The 19311-nt window shown below is 39.4% G+C and overlaps 1 protein-coding gene and 1 long non-coding RNA gene across 4 annotated transcripts; one reads left to right on the top strand and one right to left on the bottom strand.

Annotated features, from left to right (window-relative positions):
* Positions 1-1239: 1239 nt before the first annotated feature.
* Positions 1240-18801, top strand: hmgb2a (high mobility group box 2a). 3 transcript variants are annotated; one of them, XM_051702942.1, is made up of 5 exons: positions 16539-16690; positions 17347-17505; positions 17683-17831; positions 17941-18115; positions 18203-18801. In XM_051702942.1, the coding sequence occupies exons 2-5, from the start codon at positions 17359-17361 to the stop codon at positions 18374-18376; spliced, it is 645 nt and encodes a 214-aa protein (XP_051558902.1). In that variant the 5' UTR covers positions 16539-16690; positions 17347-17358; the 3' UTR covers positions 18377-18801. The 3 variants fall into 3 exon arrangements, 2 of the variants coding, with proteins under 2 accessions (XP_051558903.1, XP_051558902.1); XM_051702943.1 differs by lacking the exons at positions 16539-16690; positions 17347-17505 and adding an exon at positions 2564-2971; XR_007897722.1 differs by lacking the exons at positions 16539-16690; positions 17347-17505; positions 18203-18801 and adding an exon at positions 1240-2971 and having other exon boundaries at positions 17941-17970.
* LOC127443958 (uncharacterized) lies at positions 10919-13458 on the bottom strand. The gene is made up of 3 exons (XR_007897727.1): positions 13146-13458; positions 12748-12862; positions 10919-12144 (listed from the first exon to the last, which is right to left on the bottom strand). It is a non-coding gene; the product is annotated as an uncharacterized LOC127443958 (long non-coding RNA).
* Positions 18802-19311: the final 510 nt, after the last annotated feature.

Raw genomic sequence — 19311 nt, forward strand, 5'->3', positions numbered from 1 at the left:
CAAGCTGTGGAGCCTGCATGTGTGGCCCCTGAACGGAGCATGCTAAACTTGCCAGAATTGATTCAGTTGGTTATGAACACCATTTTACAGGCTGTCTATGAGATGCCTTTACGCACTGAAATGGAATGTGTTCACTAATTGGTGATTTTCACATGGCAAAGACCTGGTGAACTGCCCCATACCTGAAATTCTTACATTTCTTCAAGAGCGATTGGATGCAGGGCTCACTCCGTCAACACTCAAAGTTTATGTGGCGATTATATCTGCGTATCACGCACCTGAATCCGGCACCTCTATAGGCAAACATGATTAAATCATAAAGTTCTTAGGGGAGCGAGGCAGCTTAATCACCCTTACCCAGCTACAGTCCCGACTTGGGACCTAACTTTGGCTCTAAACAGTGTTGGGTAACGTTACTTTTAAAAGTAACTCGTTAGAATATTGCGTTACTTCTTAAAAATTAATTAATTAAAAAGTTATTTTTATGGAAAGTAAAGTGTATGGTTTGTTTCATGAATCAAACTACTTGTTTATTATAAAACAAAAATGTAGAATATTTTTAGAAACTAAGACATTTTCTCTGCATACACAATCGATGTAGAACAATTGGTGTAGAACGAGTCAATGATCCAGAGTCTTTTCTCATCCCATTCTCCCAGTTAAGGGAAGCTGTATCACGGAGCAGTTCGGCTGCATAAATAAATGAATTGAGTGGGTATTTCACACTGTGTATCATGGCTTGGTGTCATGTTTATGTGTTTTGTTCTTGTTTTCATGTCTTTTATTTTCAAGTTTAGTTCCTGTCATGTCATGTGATTTCCTGTTCCCTCATGTGATCTTGTCATGTGTTTCCCCTGTTCATGTGTCTTGTTTTCATTGGTTCATTGTTTGATTACTTTGTTATTAGTCTTGTCTTTTCATTGGTTAAAGTTAATTTAGTCTTGTTATCTTGTTTATAGTTTAGTCTTGTGATTGGTTGTCTTGTTTACCTGTTACCCATTTCCTTGTGTTTAAGCCCTCATGTTTGCCATTGTCTAGTGTCAGGTATTATGAATGTAACTTTGTTGTATCATGTCAAGTCTAGCCAAGTCAAGTTCATGTTCATGTTTTATGTCAAGTCTAACCAAGTCAAGTTTGTGTCAAGTCTAGTTTTAGTCAAAGTCAAGTTCATGTTTATGTTTAGATCACATTTGTTGTCAGGGTTTTGGGATTCCAAATTTGAAAAATAAACTGCACTTGGGTTCGTCACTTCATCGTCATCGTCTTCATCATTGTCTTTGCCAGCATCGTTACAGAATACCTGACCGCCCATAATGAACCCAGTAGTTCAGCTCCTTTGTCTATGCCAGGGGAGTCATCCCCTGTTGGAGTATGTGGAGGAATTCTGCGCTCTGGCCTGCAGGGTGGATTTTAATGAGGTGGCCCTTAAGGACTGTTTCCGTTTCGGGCTTAATGGGCCGATTTCCTCTTTAATGCCTGACGGTCGGTGTGCCGACGGCCTTGCTCGGTATATCGACCTTGCCCTACTGATGGGTGGTTCACCATTCACTGAAGGGGAGATGGATAACAAGCCAACGCCCCTGCCTGCCACGGCCAACGAACCAACGCCCACGCCTGCCACTGCCAACAAGCCAACGCCCACGCCCACCACGGCCAGCGAGTCAACGCCCATGCCTGCCACGGCCAGCGAGCTAGAACCTTTGTCCGTCCCAGAGCCAGTCTCTGAGTCTCTGCCCATGTACACGACCACGGAGGTCGTTTCCAAGTCTCTGCCCATGTTCTCGACCACAGAGGTTGTCTCTGAGTCTCTGCCCATGTACACGACCACAGAGGTCGTACCCGAGTCTCAGTCAATGCCCACGACCACAGAGGTCGTTCCCGAGACTCAGTCCATGCCCACGACCACAGAGGTTGCTCCCAAGAATCTTCTCATGTTCACGACCACTAAGGTCTTTTCCCAGTCATCCAGGACTCTTAGTCTTGAGCCTACCACGGCTCTGCATTCTATGACTTCACTCCTCGAGCCTACCATGGCTCCGCCTGCCACAGCTTCGTCCCTTGAGCCTCCCATGACTCCACCTTCCACAACTTTGCTCCACATCATGGCCAGCAAGCTCGAGTTCCACGTCATGGCCGCCATGCCAGAGTCATCTCCAGGCCATGTCACCGCCACGCCAGAGTCATCTCCAGGCCATGTCACCACCACGCCAGAGTCATCTCCAGGCCATGTCACCGCCATGCCAGAGTCATCCCCAGGCCATGCCACTCCAGAGTCAGCTCCAGGCCATGTCACCGCCACGCCAGAGTCAGCTCCAGGCCATGTCACCGCCGCGCCAGAGTCAGCTCCAGGCCATGTCACCACCGCGCCAGTGTCAGCTCCAAGCCATGTCACCACCGCGCCGGAGTCAGCTCCAGGCCATGTCACAGCTGCGCCTCAGTCTGCTCCCTGCCATGTCTCAGCCAAGCCTCAGTCTGCTCCATGCCATGTCACAGCCAAGCCCCAGATTGCTCCCTGCCATATCACAGACGAACCTCAGTCTGCTCCCTGCCATGTCAAAGCCAAGCTTCAGTCTGCTCCATGCCATGTCTCAGCCAAGCCCCAGACTGCTCCATGCCATGTTACAAGCAAGCCTCTTCTCCACGTTCCAGGCCCGCCTCTTCTCCGCGGTCCAGGCTCGCCTCCGCTCCTTGGTCCAGGCCTGCCTCCGCTCCACGGTCTAGGCCCGCCTCCGCTCCACGGTCCAGGCCTGCCTCTGCTCCACTGGGGACCTCCATCCCTGCGGCTCCGCCTTGGTCCTCATCCCCATCGGCTCCACCCCTCGAGCCTCTCAGGGCCCCACTTTCCATTGGCTTTGACCTGTTCCCACACCCCACGCCCTGTCTCGCCAGGCCACGCCCCACGCCCTGTCTCGACAGGCCACATCTCAAGAACTATGCAAAGTTCTCCAAGAAGTGCTCTGAAAGATGGAAGGTGAGTTGAACAGAACGGCTGTAAAGGCCTTTGCAGTTTGCACACCAAACGCCAATTATCGGCACGATTTCTTGCCGCGATCAACATTTTGAATTGAAAAAATTGGTTCATAATGAGCCATTCTCACCTAGAGCGAACATTCTTGCTAAATCGCACGGCAACATACCAAAGCTTTTTTTACAGTGAGTATGTCTATATTTTTTTCTTTGCCCAGCAAAGAACAGCCATGACCAATAATATTTAAGCTTTAGATCATGTGTCCGAAGCCGTTGCAGTTACCAGAACCAGAGCAACTTGTGGCACAGAAAGCTGTTTTGACCACTGACATTAAACACTGAAATAACTCAAGGAAGAAATCCTGAACCAGCAGTGAGGGTGTAAAGTTAATTTGCTTTAAAACCTGAAAAAACAATTTCTCTTATGGGTTATTTTAACATGTAAATAATATTGCTGCATAACTGCCTTACATCCCCTTTAAAAATGATCTGATCTTATGTGGATTGTCTTCATAATTTATTCCATATTGCTGCATTGTTTGTCCTTTGAATTTAATCTTACATGAGTTCTCTTTTATCTCTAATAAAATGTATATCATGGCATTTGAAACTGAAATAGTTTGTGTAGTGTCTCGAAAGTTTTCTTTCTTATTGAGCAAATCAACATCAAACTCGTCATCGCTGCTGCAGCCTGTAGAGAAATATGTTTTTTTTCTATCTGCTCGCTAGATTGTACATGTATGACCAATTCTCCAAGGGTATGCAAACTTTTGAGCACAACTGTATATATATATATATAAGTTCTTTATTTTCTTTTTTTTCTTTTGTATATTATGAACAATTCCCTTTTCATTGAGTGCAATTCTTTTGTAATTTATTAAAATAATTTGTTGATCTTGGCATATTCATTGAATATACCTTTATTTTTTGAAAACTAAGAAGGTTAAAGTTCATGGCTTTACAAACAGGTTACAAATAACTTGCTACAAGTAATTTTTTTTTTTTTTTACATTTTTCTGTTAAGAGTCTTGTGTGCTTTTACAACTGAAACCATTTTGCTTTTGTGCCATGAACCTGGGTTTTCCTGAGCTAGCCACAAAATAAATTAGCTGGTTAGATTAATTAGCTATTAGAAGTTGAAAAATTAATAGCAAGATACAATTCAGTTGACATCTCTAAGAGGTGAAAAGCCTTTGTTATTGGACTGATTAAATTCTTCCTGATGCAAGTGAGCCAATCTCTCCACTTGAGTGGAAAACCTAATCTGAAAAATAAGATGTAAAATGACAAGCAACCTCACCTGGGGCCAGGGATAATCTTAATGCATTAATGATTGTTGTTTAGTTGTTTTGGGCTGGCATATCCTTTTTCTTGTTTATTGAGGCCTCATTTAATAATGGGACATTATAAAGTAATCCTTATGGTGCAGTCCTATGGGTTGTTTATATTGCCGTGTGTGAATGCAATAAATGTATATCATAAATTTGGGACATTTTCTCAGCAATCATAGAAGCATGGCCTGTTTCTGTTTGTTTGTGTCATCAGCATGGTTGACTACTACGAACTGCAACTAAATTTAAACTGAAATACACTGGCTTGCTGTTGCAAATCTTCTGTGTCAGTGAATTAGCGCTGAAACGTAGGCCTGTCCTTTTAGTTAAGACTTTTAAGACAACTAGCCTAAAAGGACTAGACTTTTTTTTTTTTTTTAATCATTTGTAAAGTTGTGATTAATAATTTTAAGAAATTTGGAAAAACTGAGAAAGTATGAAAAGTTAATTGTGATTTGAAATGTTTGTTTCATGTATATCTTCTTTGGGTCAAAGATCTTCTTAGTAATCCCTAAAGCATGTGGGGAAAATAGGCCTACATAAATAAATGATTTGGAAATCAGTGCTAGGAAGATATAAAGCAAGGCAATTCAGTGGCATAAAGAATAATTCAACTCTGATCCCTCTTTTATCAGTGCTACAATATTAAATGTTTATCCAGTTTCAATTGAGTGTTTTACCCTAAATTACTGTATAATTTCCCATAGAATATTTATAGAGAGGCCAGTATAGTAAACGGCCAACCCCTTTAGCTGAAAGAGACAACACGAAGTGTGTGAGATGCTAAACACAGGCTCCGTTAGTGTGCAGTATTTGAAACACAATATAGGCCATTGTTCGTGTATTGTGTTCGACAAATGTAAGGCATTTTTGATTTAGTAGTGAAATAAAGTTAAGGTTGTTGTTGTTGTTGTGTTAATTATTTACAAAGCAAAATCACGATTTTAATGTTTTTGTTGATAAGCATGTGTCTGTGCAATGTTTTTATTCTACACCTGAATGAAGGACTAGGACTAGTTCCTACAATGTTTAAAACAGAACATCACTGGCATCACAACCTGTCAGTATGTCCACTTCTCGTGATGAAGCCCACTTGAGTCTCTAGAGATGTTTAGGTAGCTAAGAAGGAAATAAAGATAGTTATATATTATGCAAACGAGCTTTACCATCCATGTCCTGGATTTACATCAAGACAGCATTTTGAATGAACAAAATATGCAATCTCGAAAAGAGGCACTGCTACTGGGCTTGCTGTTCAGAACTAATTATACCACTCATTGCATTTCCCTCCATTGCTGAACGATAAGAGTATCACTTTTGGTTTGTCTAATCTTGCCAGATCTTGAGGAGCATTCATATTGCACCTCAGGTCTACAGGATGTGCAATACGTAGAAATCTGAACGGATGGGTATGTTAAAAATGAAAAAGAATGGGGTGCATATTAAACCTGTTTACTATACTTATGAATTGCCTTTTTTTAGACAATTTACTGTAACTGGTTGGTTATACTTTGAATGTCTGAAGGATGAGACATTTTATAGGTTAAATGCTTACATAACAACATAATGACAAGATAAGTCTAAACAGCAGAGGAACAGAACAAAAAAGACCAAAAAATTAGTCTGTTTATATATATATATATATATATACAGGTGCATCTCAATAAATTAGAATGTCGTGGAAAAGTTCATTTATTTCAGTAATTCAACTCAAATTGTGAAACTCGTGTATTAAATAAATTCAATGCACACAGACTGAAGTAGTTTAAGTCTTTGGTTCTTTTAATTGTGATGATTTTGGCTCACATTTAACAAAAACCCACCAATTCACTATCTCAAAAAATTAGAATACATCATAAGACCAATAAAAAAAAAATGTTTAGTGAATTGTTGGCCTTCTGGAAAGTATGTTCATTTACTGTATATGTACTCAATACTTGGTAGGGGCTCCTATTGCTTTAATTACTGCCTCAATTCGGCGTGGCATGGAGGTGATCAGTTTGTGGCACTGCTGAGGTGGTATGGAAGCCCAGGTTTCTTTGACAGTGGCCTTCAGCTCATCTGCATTTTTTGGTCTCTTGTTTCTCATTTTCCTCTTGACAATACCCCATAGATTCTCTATGGGGTTCAGGTCTGGTGAGTTTGCTGGCCAGTCAAGCACACCAACACCATGGTCATTTAAGCAACTTTTGGTGCTTTTGGCAGTGTGGGCAGGTGCCAAATCCTGCTGGAAAATGAAATCAGCATCTTTAAAAAGCTGGTCAGCAGAAGGAAGCATGAAGTGCTCCAAAATTTCTTGGTAAACGGGTGCAGTGACTTTGGTTTTCAAAAAACACAATGGACCAACACCAGCAGATGACATTGCACCCCAAATCATTACAGACTGTGGAAACTTAACACTGGACTTCAAGCAACTTGGGCTATGAGCTTCTCCACCCTTCCTCCAGACTCTAGGACCTTGGTTTCCAAATGAAATACAAAACTTGCTCTCATCTGAAAAGAGGACTTTGGAACACTGGGCAACAGTCCAGTTCTTCTTCTCCTTAGCCCAGGTAAGACGCCTCTGACGTTGTCTGTGGTTCAGGAGTGGCTTAACAAGAGGAATACGACAACTGTAGCCAAATTCCTTGACATGTCTGTGTGTGGTGGCTCTTGATGCCTTGACCCCAGCCTCAGTCCATTCCTTGTGAAGTTCACCCAAATTCTTGAATCGATTTTGCTTGACAATCATAAGGCTGCGGTTCTCTTGGTTGGTTGTGCATCTTTTTCTTCCACACTTTTTCCTTCCACTCAACTTTCTGTTAACATGCTTGGATACAGCATTCTGTGAACAGCCAGCTTCTTTGGCAATGAATGTTTGTGGCTTACCCTCCTTGTGAAGGGTGTCAGTGATTGTCTTCTGGACAACTGTCAGATCAGCAGTCCTCCCCATGATTGTGTAGCCTAGTGAACCAAACTGAGAGACCATTTTGAAGGCTCGGGAAACCTTTGCAGGTGTTTTGAGTTGATTAGCTGATTGGCATGTCACCATATTCTAATTTTTTGAGATAGTGAATTGGTGGGTTTTTGTTAAATGTGAGCCAAAATCATCACAATTAAAAGAACCAAAGACTTAAACTACTTCAGTCTGTGAGCACTGAATTTATTTAATACACGAGTTTCACAATTTGAGTTGAATTACTGAAATAAATGAACTTTTCCACGACATTCTAATTTATTGAGATGCACCTGTATAATCATTTTAGATATTTATTTCATGCTGAATAATACAACAGACAAATGTTATGGCAATTTATTTGTCATTAAATGTCATCCATTAACAATCATTTTTAAATAATTACGCTTATAATACTCACATTTTTCTACTGTGCCATTTATATCAAGCTCAATAATTTCAATTACAAGAAAGCATCTATTTTCCCATATATGTTCTGTTCTCTTTGTTGTTCTAGTTTCTAAACGACCTTTGGGAAACATAAGAACAACCATCAATAACTTACTTCTGATTATTTAAAAAATATATATATTTATAAAGAACTTTATCAGCTTGTCGACATCTGAAAAGGCGGGTCCAAAGGGTGGTAGTAATTTGCGAAAAAAAAGTTTCAGTTTAAAACATTAAAGGCATATGAGGTATAATTTGAAAGCTTAGAATCTGAACTTTTCCTGAAAAGCATATATGTACTTCTGCATGTATGTTACTTAAAATAACAAAATAAGGCCTCAAAAACTTTGTGTTGCAAATTAGCACCCCCTAGGTGTAATGGGGTAGAAATATTTATATGAAAATCTTTCACATAGCACCTACAGTTGAAGTCAGAAGTTTACATACACTTAGGTTGAAGTCATTAAAACTCATTTTTTAAACCACAGATTTAATATTAGCAAACTATAGTTTTGGCAAGTCATTTAGGACATCTACTTTGTGCATGACACAAGTAATTTTTCCAACAATTGTTTACAGACAGATTGTTTCACTTTTAATTGACTATATCACAACTCCAGTGGGTCAGAAGTTTACATACACTAAGTTAACTGTGCCTTTAAGCAGCTTGTAAGCATTTTGTCTCCTAGAGATGAACATAGTTTTTTGCAAAAATGGCAAATCAATCCCAGAACAACAGCAAAGGACCTTGTGAAGATGCTGGAGGAAACAGGTAGACAAGTATCAATATCCACAGTAAAACGAGTCCTATATCGACATAACCTGAAAGGCTGCTCAGCATGAAGAAGCCACTGCTCCAAAACAGCCATAAAATAGCCAGACTACAGTTTGCAAGTGCACATGGGGACAAAGATCTTAGCAACTTGTTGTGAGAGGCTTGTGGAAGGCTACCCAAAATGTTTGACCAAAGTTAAACAATTTAAAGGCAATGCTACCAAATACTAACAAAGTGTATGTAAACTTCTGACCCACTGGGAATGTGATGAAAGAAATAAAAGCTAAAATAAATAATTCTCTCTACTGATACTGTGACATTTCACATTCATAAAATAAAGTAATGATCCTAACTGACATAAAACAGGGAATCTTTTCTATGAATTGTGAAAAACTGAGTTTAAATGTATCTGGCTAAGGTGTATGTAAACTTCTGACTTCAACTGTATATCCACAGTAAAACGAGTCCTATATCGACAGCAAGGAAGAGGCCACTGCATAAAAAACCAGACTGCAGTTTGCAAGTGCACATGGGGACAAAGATCTTACTTTTTGGAGAATTGTCCTCTGGTATAATGAAACAAAAATTTAACTGTTTGACCATAATGACCATCGTTGTGTTTGGAGGAAAAAGAGTAAGGCTTAAAGGCCGAAGAACACTATCCCAACCGTGAAGCATGGGGGTGGCATCATCATGTTGTGAGGGTGCTTTGCTGCAGGAGGGACTGGTGCACTTCACAAAATAGATGGCATCATGAGGAAGGAAAATATATGGATATACTGAAGCAACATCTCAAGACATCAGCCAGGAAGTTAAAGCTCGGTCGCAAATGGGTTTTCCAAATGAACAATGACCCCAAGCATACCTCCACAGTTGTGGCAAAATGGCTTAAGGACAACAAAGTCAAGGTATTGGAGGTATTGGACAGAAAATTTGAGGGCAGAATTGAAAAAGCATGTGCGAGCAAGGAGGCCTACAAACCTGACCCGATTACACCAGTTCTGTCTGGAGAAATGGGCCAAAATTCCAGCAACCTATTGTAAGAAGCTTGTGGAAGGCTACCAAAAACGTTTGACCCAAGTTAAACAATTTAAAGGCAATGCTACCAAATACTAACAAAGTGTATGTAAACTTCTGATCCACTGGGAATGTAATGAAAGAAATAAAAGCTGAAAGAAATAATTCTCTCTACAATTATTGTGACATTTCACATTCTTAAAATAGTGATCCTAACTGACCTAAGACAGGGAATCTTTTCTATGATTAAATGTCAGAAATTGTGAAAAACTGAGTTTAAATGTATTTGGCTAAGTTGTATGTAAACTTCTGACTTCAACTGTAAATAGACAAGTAATATATCAAATGAAAGCTCTCATTCTCAGGAATGTGACTGTACTGCACTGATCACTGCTGATGTAAGCCCCAACTAGCCAAAAACTTTATATCTGCTTTTACCTTATGAAGTTTTCTAAAAACAGTTGCCATTTTTTACTTGTCTGTGAGCTTGCTTGGCTGAATACATCAATGTTATACCTTTAGATGTCCAGAACAAAATGTGCCATCCAACGGAAAAAGCGTGCTAAACAAATCATCAGAAAAACATGTTTTCGACTATTGATGATAAAATGTTATATCATCGCAAAGGGGAGGATCTCAGCTTCTAGTCGACTCAGAGAGTAAGATATTCGATGAAACAACGGGGGTGGTGCTTGAACTGAAAATGATACTGAATGTCTATGGATGAGCATGTCTGTGAGGGCTACAATGCGTTAGAGCTCCACCTACATTTCAGATATGTATATTGTGATGGAATGTGATAAAGAAAAAAATGTTCTAGTGCTTGCTGCCATCTAGTGGAATGAAATAAGACTTTTCAAAATGAGGTAGAGTGAACGGAACAAGAATTACCTTTTTACAAAGTTATGACAATCAAAAAAACCTCTCTGTTTATCATAAGATTGTAAACACATACAATATTATTTATGATTATGATAATAATTGGAGTCTTATTTTATTTGTGGGTAAAAATAATTTTTTGCAATTAGTCCACAGTATGTGTGATTGGTGAGCTTTTAAATTTGAGTTTGAAAACTTGCGGACAGCAGCCCCAAAATGCACCAGAGTTTAAGGGGTTTGAATTATCACATAGTAAATTGGTAGGTCTCATTCTCTAGTCTAGACCAGGGGTTCTAAAACTAGGGTCCAGGAAGCATTAAATAATGATAATAATAATAATAATAATAATAATAATAATAATTTACATTTACATTTACATTTATTCATTTGGCAGACGCTTTTATCCAAAGTGACTTACAAGAGAGGAAAACATAAGTGAATCATCTTAGGAGACAGTGGTATAAAAAGTGCTGTATTATAAAGTATCACTAGCATCATTATAGTATTCAAAATAGAATAAAGTGCAACAGAATTTTTTTTTTTTTTTTTTTTTTTAATGACTGGTTAAGTGCTCATGGAAAAGATGTGTTTTTAGTCGTTTTTTGAAGACAGAGAGTGAGTCAGCTTCACGGATGGGGTTGGGAAGGTCGTTCCACCAATGTGGTATGATGAAGCTGAAAGTCCAGGAAAGTGCTTTGGTGCCTCTTTGTGTTGGTACAACAAGGCGACGTTCCTTAGCCGACCGCAGACTTCTAGTGGGCGCGTAGCTCTGCATAAATGATTTTAGGTATGCTGGAGCAAACCCAGTAACTGTTCTGTATGCCAGCATCAGAGCCTTGAATTTGATACGTGCATCAAACGGTAGCCAGTGGAGAGAGACAAAGAGTGGTGTAACATGTGCTCTCTTTGGTTCATTAAAGACCAGACGTGCTGCTGCATTCTGGATCATTTGGAGGGGTCTAGTTGCACATGCAGGGAGGCCTGCAATGAGAGCATTACAGTAGTCCAGTCTAGTTATGACAAGTGACTGGACAAGCAGTTGTGTGGCATGTTCAGAGAGGAAGGGTCTTATCTTCCTGATATTGTAGAGTGTAAATCTACATGATCTTGCGGTCTTTGAGATGTGGTCTGTGAAATTGTCAGTTGTCGATGGTTACCCCTAGATTTCTGACCGATTTGGAAGGCGTTACTGTAGTTGCACCCAGCTGTGTGGTGATGTTGTGTTCAACATCAGAGTTGGCTGGAAAGACAAGGAGTTCAGTCTTGGCTGGGTTGAGTTGCAGGTGGTGCTCCTTCATCCAGGCCGAGATGTCTGCCAGGCAGGCAGAAATTCGAGCAGTCACTGTGGTGTCTTTGGGCTGGAAAGACAAGTAGAGTTGCGTGTCATCAGCGTAACAGTGGTAAGAGAAACCATGTGCTTGAATGATGGATCCCAGTGATGTTGTGTATATAGAGAAGAGAAGTGGCCCAAGCACTGATCCCTGAGGTACCCCAGTAAGTAGCTGATGTGGCTTGGATACCTCACCTCTCCAGGCTACCTTGAAGGACCTACCTGAGAGATAGGAATTAAACCAGTCAAGCACAGTTCCTGTGATGCCCAGCGAGGAAAGGGTAGAGAGTAATATCTGATGGTTGACTGTGTCAAAGGCTGCAGAAAGGTCCAGCAGAATCAGGACTGATGATCTGGATTCAGCTTTCACTCATCTCAGCGACTCAGTGACAGACAGCAGGGCGGTCTCGGTGGAGTGTCCACTTTTAAAGCCTGACTGATTGTCATCCAGCAGCTTGTTCTGTGAGAGATAGGCAGAGATTTGATTGAAAACTGCCCTTTCAAGTGTTTTTGCCATGAATGGTATGAGAGAGACTGGTCTGTAGTGTTCTATTTGTGTGGGATTAAGTGCGGGTTTCTTCAGCAGCGGGGATACTCGAGCCTGCTTAAATGTAGTGGGAAAAGTGCCTGTAAGTAGAGATGTGTTAATTATGTGTGTGAGTGCAGGTAGGATGGACGGAGAAATGGCCTGGAGAAGGTGGGAAGGAATGGGGTCAAGGGAACAGGTGGTGGGGTGGTTGGAGAGGAGGAGTTTAGAGACCTCAGTGTCAGTCAGAGGAGAGAACATGGAGACAGAAGAGTTGCATACAGGAGACAGGTATTTGACAAGGTGTGGTGCTGAGAATGTATTGCTGATGGCTGCAACCTTATTAGTAAAAAATGTGGCGAAGACATCTGCTGTCAGTGACATGTCAGGCGGTGGAGGGGGGGGGGCAGAGAAGTGTGTTGAATGTTCTAAACAAGCTGCGAGTGTCTGTGGTGCTGTTGATCTTGTTCTGGTAATAGGAGGTTTTTGCAGATTTGACATTATCTGAAAAAGTTGCAAGCAGGGACTGATATTTACCTAGATCTGCTGGATCTTTAATTTCCGCCATCTCCTCTCAGCTGCCCTGAGGTCAGTCCGATGTTCACGAAGGACGTCCGACAGCCAGGGGCTGGGTGGTGTAGCATGTGCTGGCCTAGTGGAGATAGGACAGATGTTGTCTAGACAGGTTGTTAAAGTAGAGCTGAGTGTGTCTGTGGCAGTGTTTACATTAAGCGTGGTAAATACATTTTGTGTAGGAAGAGATGTAGAGACAGCAGTGGAAAGGCGAGAGGGTGAGAGGGAACGGAGGTTACGGCGAAAGGAAACCAATGGTGGAGTCTGTTTTAATGTAGATGGGAGTGTCATGTTGAATTGAACAAAGTAGTGATCAGAAACATGTAAAGGAGTAACAAGAATATTTGAGTTGGCATAGTTACGTGTAAAGATGAGGTCCAGCTGGTTGCCCGATCTGTGAGTTGCTGTGGTGTGTAGTTTTTCCAAGTCAAATGAGGCCAGGAGAGTATTCAATTCAGTGGCCTGGGGCTTGTCTTGGTGTATGTTGAAATCACCAAGAACCACAAGTGGCCTACCATCCTCTGGCAAGGAGGACAGCAGGACATCCAACTCCTCAAGAAAGTTTGTCAGCTGACCTGGAGGGTGATAGATGACAACAACATGGATTTTTGTGGGTTGCATTGTAGTAATAGCATGGAATTCAAAAATAACAAAAGAAAGAGAAAAAGTTTTTTAGAGCAGTCAAAGTTAACTTAAAATATTAATCAAATATGTTACTTTTTTTACTCAGTTGTCCAGTATGTTAATTTTTAACACAGTTTTACCAAATTTGACATTTAATTTCATTATTTCTAAATACTGTTTGGAAATCATGTCATTAATCATATATTCTATAAAAGATGCACTGCAATTTAATACAAATGATCTATTTTCCAGATAGCATTGTAATTTAATATGTTTTGGCTTTAGTACCATAACAATAAACATTTCCAATTATTACATTTTGCAAACGGTACATTTTATTGAATGTATTACGCTTACTAAAATGTGTCTTTATACATAAAAATGTATACTGTAGATGCCATTATATTTTAGGAAGAGGATCCCAAGTAAGGGCATCATCATGTTTAGGGGTCCTTTGCATCAAAAAGTTTGAAGCCTTTGCTCTAGACTGGCCTACTCTTCTTTGACCACAATGCAGACTTCTAGTCAGCTCCCCAGTCATGCCTTTTGTGCTCAAACAGGACACTTAAAGAACCATTTGGCTAATTATCCAGAATTGTTTGTCACATCTGATTGTCTTACCTATTTATATCCAATGGCAAATGTGGAGCAAGGGGATACAGGAGAATGGGAGGTGTTGTTAGCTTCTGGTAACAATGTTATGCTAATTTGTGCTAATGTCCTCATTTTGGCATACATTTTTACATGTAAAGTACATAAAATTTGCACCAATTTTTTTGTTTTTTGTCAGTTTAGTTATTATATGGAAGCTTGTATACATATACAAAATTTATTTCATATTAAACATCTATATGTGTGCTGTCTTCAAGTAATATCCAACTTGGATAGTACTTGCTCTTCATAGGCATTTCAGCAGAGTTCCAGTTGTCCATCCCCCATTGGCCTTTCAGTTGTCTGAACAGAACAGCTGAGAGAGTTTTCCACAATTAATCTTGAAGGCCACAATGTTTCATGGTGGAACTGGCTTGAACTGCCCCACTCTAGAATAAGGCCATACAACTGAATGAAATGTGCAAGGTTATTCTCATGCACACCAACACATAAATATACCTAAACTTATAAGCACTGTTTTCTGCATTCACTATGTGTTTAATGCCCAGACGATTTCAAGAGGAGTAGCAACAAACAACAACAGTATAGTCTACATTGTTGTTGTTGTTGTTTATTGTGCTGTAGTTGTACTGATTCTAACAGATTTCCTAACAGATTCCAGTATTTACATAAATAGAATAAGAAAATTATTTGAACAGTTTTGAGTATTCATATTTAGTGCAGTATGCCTATATGTTTTCTGTGACGTTATATGGATATTTACTAACATGCAATGCCCCTTTTACCTCACAAAAGGTCAGAGTATCACGTGATCTTGTATGTTTACAGCAACAATCACGCCACCAGTTGTATGAACTGAGGGTATATTTTATGTTATTATATTTAAAGGTTAAACCTCGGTATACACTTAGAAATTAGTTTGACTTTTTCTTTATTTATTATACTTGGCGAAACGCAGGAAAAGAAAAAAGAAAACATTCGTGGCGTGGTTTTATTTTAAGACAGTAAATATGAGGCGGTTGCATCATTAGCCTCGCTTCGATAATGCGTGCCATCTCTAAAAAATCGTACCAGCTGTCAGATTTTGGCCCAAGTGCAATACAATATCGTGCGAGGTTATTTGTGCCACTAAAACTTTTCATTTCGTTTGGGACGAAGAACATTCCTCTGACAAGCGGTGCTTTATTTCACTCAGTAACATCTTCATTATTAGAGTTACTTCAATATGAGAATACAACTGACATCCTTCGCTGATTCAAATACTTACCGCTCGCTATTTTAAATCCCCATTTAAACCAATAGCTGACAATAGGGCTGGGAATCGATTCCAAAAAGAATCGATTCCGAGGCGTTGGGATCGAGAATCGACTCCAAATCTGGAGTTAATATTTTTAGACTGTGTTAATTTCCTCGACCACTGAACTACTACACATTTCAGAGGCCTAACAGCGCTAAAAGCAATTTACAAAATAATTTCAACATATCTTCTATCCAGACCTGTATTGTTTGCCGGTATTTTATTATTATTATTATTATTTTACTTTGGATTAAAATCTAGTAACATGCCAAATTTGTGACAGTAAATTGCATACAATAACAACTTCCCCGATGTTACAACACAAGTCTACAAGATGGCAGAGTTCAGTTAGCGTCCTATAGTTCACATCAATAAATCAGCATGTTAAAATTTAAATGATCAGTGTGCTGCACTTATAAAAGTAAGAATGTAACGCTTCTCTACTCGTTCTGGACATCTTTACTGTGTTTTAAAACCTTTTACACACACACACACACACAAATATATATATATATATATATATATAATTAGCCTACATTTTACACAATTGTACATTAACATTATTTTATGAAATCAAATTTAAATACACGTTATAAAATATATACATTTAAAATTGTAATTTTAAATACAACCAATACAACATCCTGGACTGTTAAATAAAACTGGAGTGTATTGTTTGGACATTTTACTCCATGTACAAAAGGTACTGGACAGTTACTGTACATTCTAATATAAACCTGTTTCTAAACAAGGACTCATGAGTGGAAAACAGACCATTTCAATGTAGCTAAAATGGTGCTTTTAAGCTGATTTGCGGTAGTTCTTCGAAATAAAGCCGCATCTACTCAAACTTCCCTCAAATGTATCTCATGGGATTGAAGCATCGCGCTTTGGTATGTGTATATAGGCCCTGATTTAATTTTAGAATGGACCTATTAATAGTAAATGTCATTCATTCTATTATAAATAGTGCAAAGAACGCTTAGTAGTGAGCTATTTATTATAAGATTTAACTTTACCTCCCGTTTTCTTTTTTTTTTTCGGAATCGAAAAAGAATCGAAAATATGAGTCTGGAATCGATTCCCAAATTTCTGGAATCGGACAGCCCTAGCTGACAAGATCAGTGGCGTGGCGTCGTCATCTGGATCTAACTTTCACGAAGAAACTTGACTGTGCTCATGAACAGCCAATAGGAATTCAATACTACACATAGAACGTTGCTGATTCAAATTTGAACGTGTCCCAACCAATCAGATGAGCGCTCTGAGGGCGGAGTCTATGGGCATTTAATCAAGTTTGTGCGCCCTGAAGCACACCGACAAACAGTTTACAGCGCAACGTACGTTCTGTCTAGCAGTTGAGGTTGACTAGAGGTAAGCATGTCAACGTGTTCGTTGTGTTGTTTTTTTATTATCGTATACGTTTTGGGGAAGCCTTTAGCGAGTATGACTGAAAAGATGTTCTTTAATCGTGACTGAACATTTATACAGAACTTTAAAATACTCTTAATCTGGATAAAACTAGCGTTCAGTATATGTTTTTATTATTTAAAAACGTTTGTAACGGTTTCCCCACAGATTAAGATTTTTTAATGTAGCTTTTAATACGTTTTGCCATCTTAGTGTTCTTGTTAAGAGTGTTAGCAGCCTTGACTGTCTGTTATGTTGAGCTCGTAATGGAGTATTGCGCCCATATACAGAGATTTGAAGAGGCGAAAACTCCTGAAGGAAAAAACTTTGTGGGTATGTTTGCTATATAACGACCAAGTATGAAATAATTTGCCTTCGACAGAAGTAAAACCGATTTCCTGCAGTTTAGGCGGGAAAACAAAATGGAGGGACGCTTATTGTTCTAGTTGAGTGATCTGGTGTAAACGAAGCAGGAACTTGATCGGATTAACCAGCGTTTAGTTAGTCATCATTTCTACAATGCTTACCAGCGCGCGTGCACAGGGAAATATTGCGAAATGTAACTTAAAAAAAAAAAGTACTGCGTTTTCTTTTTAAACTTTGTATTTTATCACTTCTAGGATATTAAAGCCATGGGTAAAGATCCTAATAAGCCAAGAGGGAAGACGTCCTCATATGCCTTCTTTGTGCAAACTTGCCGGGAGGAACATAAGAAGAAAAACCCTGGGACTTCTGTGAACTTCTCAGAGTTCTCCAAGAAGTGCTCTGAAAGATGGAAGGTGAGTTGAACAGAAGGGCTGTAATGTTTTTCCGGGGGAATAGTTGTTGTTAGGGAGGGGGTGGGGCAGAATTACACTCTGTATCTATTACTCAAGTGACTGAGGCAAATGTAGGGCGGGAGGATAAAGAGCTACACGCTCCGGCTGACAGCACCTAATCATAGTCTTGTTTTTCAGACCATGTCCTCTAAAGAGAAAGGCAAGTTTGAGGACATGGCCAAAACCGACAAGGTCCGCTATGACCGGGAGATGAAAAACTACATACCTCCTAAAGGTGTAAAGGGAGGGAAAAAGAAGAAAGACCCGAATGCTCCTAAGAGACCACCGTAAGCAGTACACAATACACCCCACTTTTAACGGTTGCTTTTTAATATAGTGTTTTGGTGTCATACGTTTTTTTTTCTTTTCTTTTTTTTTTCTTCCTTCTCCTATCAGATCTGCTTTCTTTGTGTTTTGCTCTGATCATCGCCCAAAGGTGAGGAATGACAACCCTGGCATCTCTATTGGTGATGTCGCAAAGAAACTTGGGGAGATGTGGTCCAAGCTTTCCCCAAAGGAAAAGGCTCCGTATGAGCAGAAGGCCATGAAGCTAAAGGAGAAGTATGAAAAGGTAACAGCTGACCTAACTGTAGTTTTCAGCAGTTTATGGCCTTTGCTGTTGTTGGGTTTTTGTTTAAAACAAGTGTTTGTGTACCAGGACGTCGCTGCATATCGTGCCAAAGGAGTAAAAGAAGATGGGGCCAAAAAGGGTGGACCAGGCCGGCCAGTAGGAAAGAAGGTAGCGGTTATGGATGATGACGATGATGATGATGACGATGATGATGTAGAGGATGAGGAAGATGAGGATGAGGAAGATGATGACGATGATTAAACTATCAGGAATCTTGAGCGGAGTTGTTTGCAAAACAATGTGAATGCATTTTTTTTAGCATTTAAATGTTCCAAAACATGTACAGAAATGTGTATAATTGAATACATATTGAGGTCATGTGCTGTTTTGTAAATGTAACAGCTTTTTGTTTTGTTTTTAAGCACTGCCTTTTGTGTAATGGCTTTTGTTGCTTTTGATTTATCGTTCCCTGTTTGATATTTCTACTGCTGTTTTAAGAAATGAGGAACAATTGAACTTATGTAGTGTCTCAATTTTTAAACTGAGCTTTAAAAGTTTTGTAGACTGAAGTTTGCTTTTTTTTTTTATTATATATATAATTAAATTTTGTATATTGTGAATGTTCCCCTCTGCATTGAATGTGTTATTCTGACTTCATTTGAAATTATTAAAAGAATTTTGCAGAATCCGTTCCATATTGTGTCATACAGCATAGTTAAGTATCAGTTTGAGATGTGCAAACTCATTTAGTCATGTATGCAAGTTATACTGGTTTACATGGCGCAGACCTCCACTTGAGAGATTAAGATACATTTTTATTTTTTTTGGATACTAAGTAAGTTTAAGTTAACAGCTTTATAATATATATATATTTTTTTTCTATTAAGAATCCTATGCTAAATTTTGCTTCAGGGTTCTCCTTAGTGAGACAAATTAGAGTAGAAGTTGAAAATAACAGCAAGCTACAATTTGAGTTGACCTCTCTAAGAGGTGAAAAACCTGTCATTAAGATTGTTTGGTTTTTGCATCAGGTAGGATTTAATCTCTTAAAAACCTAATCTGAAAAATAAGGTTTAAATTTACTGCTAACAACATCTGGGGCCAGAGTTAATCTTAATTAGTTGTTTGGGCTGGCATATCTTTTATTTGTTTCCTTTTTTTTTATGAGGCCTCATGTAATCATGGGACATTATAAA

This window comes from Myxocyprinus asiaticus, chromosome 7, assembly GCF_019703515.2.
Source record: "Myxocyprinus asiaticus isolate MX2 ecotype Aquarium Trade chromosome 7, UBuf_Myxa_2, whole genome shotgun sequence".
Taxonomy (NCBI): Eukaryota; Metazoa; Chordata; class Actinopteri; order Cypriniformes; family Catostomidae; genus Myxocyprinus; species Myxocyprinus asiaticus.